The 9,727-nt window shown below is 35.5% G+C and overlaps 1 protein-coding gene across 1 annotated transcript; it reads left to right on the top strand.

Annotated features, from left to right (window-relative positions):
* Positions 1–207: 207 nt before the first annotated feature.
* On the top strand, positions 208–9,530 carry LOC119192021 (diacylglycerol kinase epsilon-like). The gene is given in 11 exon segments (XM_037445874.1): positions 208–351; positions 986–1,109; positions 1,518–1,591; positions 1,840–1,974; positions 2,528–2,667; positions 4,812–4,983; positions 5,218–5,353; positions 5,356–5,376; positions 7,309–7,364; positions 7,896–7,985; positions 9,183–9,530. Coding segments are annotated over 10 exon segments (1,011 nt in total). The 5' UTR covers positions 208–351; positions 986–1,039; the 3' UTR covers positions 9,300–9,530.
* Positions 9,531–9,727: the final 197 nt, after the last annotated feature.

The raw sequence follows: 9,727 nt of genomic DNA, 5'->3' as shown, positions 1-9,727 counted from the left end.
ATTACTGCTCCGCTCCTATTGGGTATAGCGTGATGATATATAGCCTATAGCATATCGGTTGTATCGCTTACCAACAGGCGAGCAGCAAGCTTGTCTCGTTACTCACGGGCAGGTTTGCAGGTTTCTATAGATACAAGTAGGAGATATTTTCTGCCCTAATTCTATCTGATTGTACATAAGATAATAAACAGGGTGCCATAAATTTAATATCAATAAAAAATATTTTAACTCTTTGTAGTGGGTGTTGCAAGAGGTGATAACGCAGAGCATGAAGAAAATGTAAAAAAATATTTCTGCTGTTGGTGCCAAAGGATCAAATCTCTAATAGATTTTGAGGAAATAAAATCAGAGGTTAGTAATAACTAATAGCATAATTTAGGAAACTTATTGATATCTTAAAGAGCCACAGATTAAGGAAACAAGTCATGCAAACTCAATTTATATAATATGGATCAGAGCTTTGGTATCTTTTAATGTATCCCTAACCACTCGGCCACGACATGGGCTTACGAGCAACGGTGGCAGGTAGTGGGAACGGGTAGCGCGATGGAGCCCGTTTGTCGCTTTGTCATGCTACCATGAGGCCAGTTGCGGCGCAACGTTGGGGCGGTGGAATCGCGTAGCCATGAAACGAAGGATGACAACGATATCTCACGAGCACACACAGAAGCCTGCCCAAATAATAATTTACAAAGCCCCGCGCCCCGCGATTCGTGGTCGACTTGTAGTCGCAAGACAAAGTGGCAAATTCGTCATCATTGCGCTGCCTTCGTTCTATGATGTGATTCTAACGTGTCTATCGTTACATCCGGTACAAATGACAGACTCAGGGCTAAAATTGATTACAAAAATCCAACATCCCCGTGCCTTACCCCATATTTGCACCAAAAACGTCAGAGCGGTAGTCTTGTCATGCACGTAATGCAACTAAGTTACCAACACAGTTTTAAATTCCGTGTATTATACTGTTTTCGTCTTTTTGTAGGAATGTGATTTTCAGAAATATAAACATTTTATCATTCCTCCTACCTCCGTTCAAATGGAGAAAAAAGTTATAAAGAACATAAAACCCTTGTCTGACGAAAACTGGGAACCGCTAATAGTTATTGGTAAGTTGAAACCAAATGGACTAGAGATTAAAGCTTTCTATACCCTAATATACTTATTAGGCTTCCCGCAGGCGTGATACAGTCGTCAGGGTACGTCTTACTATAGCGATTATGCGGCCTTGCAGTAGCTGGAATAGTACGCGTATACTTATGTTCAGTATGCTCAGCGCAGATCGTCTGGACGTATAGACGGCACGTACTCAGCTTCCAGCCTTTCGCAAACATGCGCCTTCGTCAAATTTTGATACACATTTAGACTAGTGTGAGTTGTATGCGAGTTATATATGAGTGATAACATCTCTGATATGGAAATATCGTTTCCGGCTGTAGAACGATTTATCCCTGACAAACTTGCTTGTGTTTAGGAAGTGAGTTATTCACCATTTTACGTGTATTGTAACTTTCTAGCAAATCGCAAATCTGGAAGCAATAGAGGAGATGAAGTGCTTTCTCTGTTCAGAGGGCTTCTTAATCCTATACAGGTAAAATGTAATGCTGGAATAGATTGATAGTGGCACAATTCAATGTTTTGTACATATCTTAATACTTAGAGACTGACACTGTGTTCGTCACGCTAAACCATAGCCCACTAATCATGCATGAAACTGAACAGCGCACCTCATCCCGAGAACTTAGAAGTTTAATTTCATACCGCCCAGTAATTACTTTGGCTTCAATTTCTGCGACTTAAAAACAATTTTAAGAAACGTTTTAATTCAAAATATTTTAGGTTGTAGATATAAGCACCAACACTCCCGAGACGGTAGTGCGATGGCTTCCACCGAAATGTCGCATTCTGGTCTGTGGCGGAGACGGAACCGTGGCTTGGGTTCTCAATTCCCTGGCAACTGCTGATAATGTTAAAGTGAGTTCAGCACAATAACGAGTCGCTTAATGAAGATAATCCCTTTTAAATGATCATGTGCTTAGTCTAACGTTTAACACAGAGCGATGTCGATCAAATGAATTGATTTAACGTGATCTACTATTAATAGTTGATCAGCAATCGGCACTCACTTCCGTTGATGGGTGATCATAGGCATAGGTATCCGTTGTAGATCTATGTAACTTATAGAGCCAGCACGGAATTTATAACCAATTTATTTTGGTTATCAATTGTTAAACCTCGGGCCTACGTCGCTTCACCGGAACTTATTATTGGCATTGACGTCTTTCCGCTGGCTTGTGGGTATTTTGCCATCCTTGAGAAAGTTGTGTTGCTAACAGAATGAGGATGTACTTTTAAAACATTAATATACTTAATAAATTAATAATATTTATTAATTTATTAAGTATATTTAATTTATTAAGTATTCTTATGTACTTAATAAATTAATAATATTTATTATTAATTTATTAAGTACACTTACACCGTTTTCGCTACTAGCTTCCACTAATAAATAACGCTTGTCGAACAGGCGTCGGTGGCTATACTGCCGATGGGCACCGGTAATGATTTATCTCGCGTGCTGGGCTGGGGACCGGGCTGCCCCTCGCACTTGGACGCACACGCTATCGCTTCTGGCGTCAAGCAAGCTTCGCAACAATTACTCGATAGGTAAACATTTTATTCTGGTATAATAACATTTAGTGCGAATTTTTTGTGTTTTTATCTCTGAGGATAGTAAAATTATAATGTTTCGTATTATGCGTAATAGTACGAGATCCCACTGCAGAATTAGTGCACTCATCGAGTACATGTTAAAAACTACATTCTTACACATATTTATGCTTAGAAGAATATATATCTACTAGGTTGCCTATTAAAACTTGGCCGCAAATATTTTTAATTAAATTATTGTTAATCGATTTTTCGGAAAACATTTCATTCATTTGTTTTTCAAATAAAATAGCGTCCACTTCATGACAATACACATAAAGACTCTGAAAAACCACGGTTGCCGTTGCGCACTTGGCCGCACCTCTTCGCAGTCAGGTGTAAGCAGGTATGACTATGATACATTTACTCGTTCATAATGTATATTTATTAGCTATACATCAAATTAAAGCTGAATTTTTTCTGTTGATCATGATACACGGTTGCCTAATTGAATCTAGCCGCAAATAAGGGTTGCCGACTCTTAAAAATGATAAATATTGAAGGTAGAGTGAAAGACAGCTAGCGCGTAATATCACCAGTCAGAAAAGGATAGCGAGTACTAGCTGTACGACACTTTTGAGCCATTGCGCATACGCCTGATGATCGTGTTCTCAACCACCAGTTAAAACAATAGTAGATACAACTTAATAAATACTCCAAAAAGTCTTCTCAAAATGATAAATGTAAAATTACCACAATAAATTACTATCCATTAAAAATAAAATTAGGTTACTCACGTAAAATAAAATTTTATTGTGCAAGTACTGTTTGAGTAAATATTATATTTTATTCAAGTATTCAATAACTTATTACATATAAATGAAGCATTTAAGTAACTCAAAAATTAAACAAACGTATCTTATCTATCCGTAAATTTTATTTAAAATCTGAACCATCAGAGCTTTCATTTTCACTATCATAGAAGCTATCACTTTCATAACTTTCATCGCTAGAAATATCATAATCATCGTCATTATCGGAAGATTTGTTCGTGGAATCACAGAGAACATTTTCAACTTGCATTGGAGCTGAATCTCCCAGAAACCATATAGAATTCTTCTGTATCTTTATGCTTTAAAACTGTAATTTTTTTAAGACACGCTGTATGATATCCAAAGTCACAGGTAGATTCAATTGTTAATATAATATCATTGTATTTATATTTTTTACGACGAAATAATAACATTAGCAAACACTTTTGAATGATGCATCATCAAAGTCAAGTACATTGCATTTTTCTCACACAGAAAACACGCCTTCATCTTCATGAATTTTATTCGAAGTATATTAACCCATTTAGCATCGGAATGTTTGCCGGCAAACATGACAGCTACATGACGTGTGTCACGGGAATATAACCTTATTATGTACTACATGCTATGTATGGTATCCTTTTCTGACTGGTAATATAACGCGCTAGCTCTCTTCACTCTACCTTCAATATTTATCATTTTTAAGAGTCGGCAACCCTTATTTGCGGCCAGATTTAATTAGGCAACCGTGTATCATGATCATCAGAAAAATTCAGCTTTAATTTGATGTATAGCTAATAAATATACATTATGAACGAGTAAATGTATCATAGTCATACCTGCTTACACCTGGCTGCGAAGAGGTGCGGCCAAGTGCGCAACGGCAACCGTGGTTTTTCAGAGTCTTTATGTGTATTGTCATGAAGTGGACGCTATTTTATTTGAAAATCAAATGAATGAAATGTTTTCCGAAAAATCGATTAACAATAATTTAATTAAAAATATTTGCGGCCAAGTTTTAATAGGCAACCTAGTAGATATATATTCTTCTAAGCATAAATATGTGTAAGAATGTAGTTTTTAACATATACTGATGAGCGCACTAATTCTGCAACGGGATCTTAGACTATAAGAATATCTTTTATAATAATTCAGTGGCGCTTAAATTATTTATTGTATAGCTATTTTTTTTGTGGAATCTCCTCATGGAACGTGATTAACCAAGGTAAATTTTAACTGCACACAACAGGAAAATCATTTATTTCCATTTTATTATATTACATTTATTTTTTTTTAATACACAAGAAATAAGAATGTAAGTCAATAAATTGACTTGTAATTATATTTCAGATGGAAAATAACAATAAAGCCGCAGCGGTCTCGGCTCGGCCGGCTGCGCGCCGACCGTGTGCTCTACGCGTACAATTACGCGAGCATCGGTGTCGACGCACAAGTCGCGCTGGACTTCCACCACGCCAGGACACAGTTCCTTTATAGATACGCCAGTCGAACTTTGAATTATGTAAGTACATTTTGATCTGATTTACCTGAACTAGTATTCACAATAACGTATGATCAATTAAAAAATATTTTATACGGTTTGTAACAGAATGACACTAACATGATCTCTTTGCATGTAAGATGTATATTGTGGTTAAAATACAAAAAAGGTGTTTGAAAGTTAAGAGACTCAAAGAGTGGCGGATCCCTGAGAGTGTTGGCATTAGGCATATGATCCGAGGGGCCGTTGCATGAGGTGGCGTACGCGTGCCTGGGCGTGGGCGCGCTGGACGCGGGCGTGCGCGCGCTGGAGCGGCGCCTGCGCGTGGGTGGAGCGCGCCGCTGCGCGCTGCCGCCGCTGCAGGCGCTACTGGCGCTCAACATCGCGTCGTGGGCGCCGGCGTCGACCTCTGGCGTCAGTACACTATTTTTTATTGTCAAGTGATTCATCTGAATTGAAGAGTATTACTGCCAGTTTCAATTGTGAATTGACGCATTCATGTCAATACTTATAACAAGGGATAAATTTAAAATAAACAACGAAGACTCGTGTAATTTAGGTTAATTAATATCATGTTTTTATATTATATTGGGTAAAAATTAAACAAAATAAGCTTATTCTCTCAATTTCAATCTTTCTTTAAGTCAACAAGTTGTAGATACCATAACACTTACCTGCTTATTTGTACCAACTATTTTCTACATTTAGATAGTTAAATGTCATTGTCGTTTGAAAATATTGGCTGTACCTCAGAACAAGAACAAGCATAGAAGGAATCTAAATTACCCTCATATACTTATCCTATTTTTTCAAATAGGCCAAAACCGTTGAAAAGAACGAGACAAATATTATGTTGCTAAGGTCGGCTTGCGTACACTTTAAAATAATCAAATGGTTACCTTTGGTCATCTTTATGATGCCGAATTAAAAAGCAAATAAAATGTCAAATGTTCCAACTTGCCAATCTCAAAACAATGTCACAAACGCGCCCACACAATTTAGTTACGTTATACTTCAGCGCGTGCTTTTCAAAAGTGGCTACATGTTGTGTAATATTTTGTTGTTAATTTTAAAAAATACACAGTGCTGTTTTAGTAAAATATAACCCTACGAACAAAATGGCCTGCGTTATTGTAGGTGTAAATCTCATTCTTCTCGTAAAGAAAATGAAACTGAAATCATCAGCTTCCATCGGTGAGTAAACAAAAAACCTAATATATTTGCTTAAACCCTGTACATAAGTGCAAAAACTGATATTACTTATACTTTATTATGCTGTAGTCATGTTATAATTTGCTGTTGGCCATTCGATCCAGTCATTATTAAGTATTTTTCATTTTTACCAATTTACGTAGTCGTGTTAAATAGTGTTGTTGCTTATTCTGTCTATAACATAGATTTTAGTATATTGTAGTTTACTATTTTGCATAAATTGCCTTTTACTTTCAATATACGGTGGTGTAGTGGTAAAAGCCACTTGGAAACCGCGCGAAGGCTGGGGTCGAGGAAACTATCTGATTTTCATAGTGTGTTTCATACAATGTGTTTCATTGCAGATTCCCCACAGATGATGCTATGAGGCAAAATTTATCGTTGCATAGCTCGTCCCAATTGGCATTGGAAAAAACACCACCGTGTTTGCTCTAAGCATTTCGACAAAGTTTTATTAACATTGAAATAAGTTATCAAACATATGTGACATGAATGATACCGCTGTGTTTTAATTTTACTGTCCCATTTTTGGTAGCTTCTGTCAAATCACACCTCTTGTATCTTTTAATCCCTAAGAAAGTCAGAAAAGAACAGAAGGCGTACTGGCTTTCGCCTAGACGAAATTCTGGCCGATTTCTTGTTTGTTACTTACAGCGATTTCCATTCCTTCCGAAATTTCTAACATTTTCTTAATTTAAACTAAATGTTAAACCATTTTTTACAATAACGCAGGCCATTGCTTGTTCGTAGGGTTATATTTTACTTAAACAGCACTGTGTATTTATTAAAATTAACAACAAAAATATTACACAACATGTAGCCACTTTTGAAAAGCACGCGCTGAAGTATAACGTAACTAAATTGTGTGGGGCGTTTGTGACATTGTTTTGAGATTGGCAAGTTGGAACATTTGACATTTTATTTGCTTTTTAATTCGGCATCATAAAGATGACCAAAGGTAACCATTTGATTATTTTAAAGTGTACGCAAGCCGACCTTAGTAACATAATATTTGTCTCGTTCTTTTCAACGGTTTTGGCCTATTTGAAAAAATAGGATAAGTATATGAGGGTAATTTAGATTCCTTCTATGCTTGTTCTTGTTCTGAGGCTGTACCTATCAATAACTTTTCAGGAATGGGAAACGAGGGAGAAGTCCCAGAACAACATATAGACGACGGACGACTGGAGGTAAAATAATATTTTAATCATTTTTTAGTGTCTCTAAATATGAGCATAAAAGACTTATACCACTAGACTAATCTAATTTAGACCTAGGAGGGGGCGAAGTACAAATTTTACATAGTTTATTGTTAATGAAAGTAATAATTCAACATATACAAGTACTGACATAAGAAATATGTAGGTACTGTATTGTATCCAAAAAGGGGAAGGGTCAGCAACCCTCTTCCCCTGAGTACGCTCATGCATCTAGGTGAAAAGAATATGCAGCAACTAATCGGGTAGTTTTAGCATTCCGCCGATTTCGCTCGATCTTCGATGGATATCAAACTTATAATCATGAAAATTTTATGAATCCATTAAATTTGAAAAGTTCTATTAAAGCACGTTTTTCCATTTCAAATTGAGAAGGTTTATTGTTTTATAAATATAAAATTAACTAGTGTTCAAAATTACGTCATTATTCTGCGTTAAAATTGAGAGACAATAGACAAAAGCAAAGCAAACTATTTATTCATGTACAGTGTACCTGTGTTGCAGGTAGTTGGCATTTCGTCATCATTCCACATTGCGCGGCTTCAGTGCGGTTTAGCGGAGCCGTATCGATTCGCACAAGCTTCTAGACTTAAGGTATGTTTTAAATTAACGGTTTAAGTCACTAAACTAAACATTTTTCTTTCGAAACCCAAGCTAGATTCGCCTGCCGCAACATAGTCTTCCATTGAAGTAGAGTATATCGATTCACCATCTTGTACTTTCCTAGTGGAGTGAGTTATTGGTTCAAACCATCTTTATATATGTACTACGTACTAGATCTAGCATTCCGTACGGCGTACTCATTGTGTTTGATTTAACTGTACTGTAATCCGTATAAGTACAATTATTTGTTGTTAAAGTAAATAAATTGGTTATAACAGTGACATTTTGGTTGCCATTTTATTTCAGATTTTGAACAAATAGTTTACATGGACGTTCGGTCTATAGAATATACGTCAGTGGTTCAAACCTTTTCAGTGTAATTCTACAATGTTACAGGCATATATCGTCGTTGTAGGTGGAGAACTAAATAACTCGGATTTTGGCCATTTTGGACTTTCATCACTTTTGTGTTGCCCAAAACATGGCGCATATTTGGCCTAGCAAGCATTTCATTATCTTATCCCGTTTCGAAATTATAGCTGTTTTTATGTTAAAAGTGGAGAAATAAATATATTCGAATAATATATATTTTGTTGAAAAAAGTAAATAATTAAATAATAAAATCAATAAACTGCTACTTATAATCTGTTCAATAGTAAAGAAATTAAATAAAATGAGTTGTTTAATTCTTCCTCGAGTCTATTGTTTAACAAAATTAATCAAGTGTGTAGAAGAACTAAACAACTTGATTTGTTTAATTTAGATATTGAAAATCCTAATGGTATTCACTTTAATAAACTCTATAATTGTAATTATTTAACCTTATAATTACTTTACCATATGGTATCTAGTGTGGCAAAACTAAATAAATATACGAGTTATTTAGTTTATTTCAGCAAACTTACAAAACATTGTCGTGGCAAAATTAAATAAGAAGTTTTTATTTTTTTATATTTTTAATCTTCATGTCACAGTTTTTTTTGTTAATGCATAATATAATAGATAATAAGACCCAAGATATATAAAAATAGTGACATTAAAATTATTAAAAGTTTTTAGTAATGCTTAAAAATAACGAAAAACAGTTAATCGCGTTTATCTCGAAACTAGAAATTTTGAGTTATTTAGTTCTCCACCTACAGCGACGATATATGAAATTATAATATTAAGTTGTGATGTTTTTTATAGATTGAACTACAAGGGTCCTGCGCGATGCAAGTGGATGGTGAGCCGTGGATGCAGGGCCCCGCCACAATATACCTGGAGCCGTCTGGTCAAAGCACGATGTTACGCGCAAAAACATAACATACCTATTGCCTGGGTAGTTTAAGTACCTCGAATGCACTTCGGAATTAAAAATATGCCATTTTGATCTTAGTAAAAAAAAATAATTTTAAGTTAAGTCAATGTCCATTTTGCCAATTAATAAAATTTTAAATCTCAACTAATAAAGGTTAACTATTTCGAATATTAAATTTTAAGGTGAGATGTTAAATGGTGAATTATGTACTAAACAAATAAACATAATACAACAAATGTGGTATTGGTTTGTTCATAAAGTCCAAAAATAATTATGGTCCGCGCGCAAGCTCTGAGGAATTAAGGAATGTTGACGTAGTGACGTTGATATATAAGACGTGTATAGGGCGGGACATATTTTAAAGCAAGAATGGCACAAATGAGACCATTTTTCTGAAAAATTTATGCGGGACGTTTTGTGTACCTTTCTTGAG

Source organism: Manduca sexta, unplaced genomic scaffold, assembly GCF_014839805.1.
Source record: "Manduca sexta isolate Smith_Timp_Sample1 unplaced genomic scaffold, JHU_Msex_v1.0 HiC_scaffold_2253, whole genome shotgun sequence".
NCBI lineage: Eukaryota > Metazoa > Arthropoda > Insecta > Lepidoptera > Sphingidae > Manduca > Manduca sexta.
Note: the sequence above shows the minus strand (reverse complement) of the source record. Positions and strands in the feature narration are given on the sequence as shown.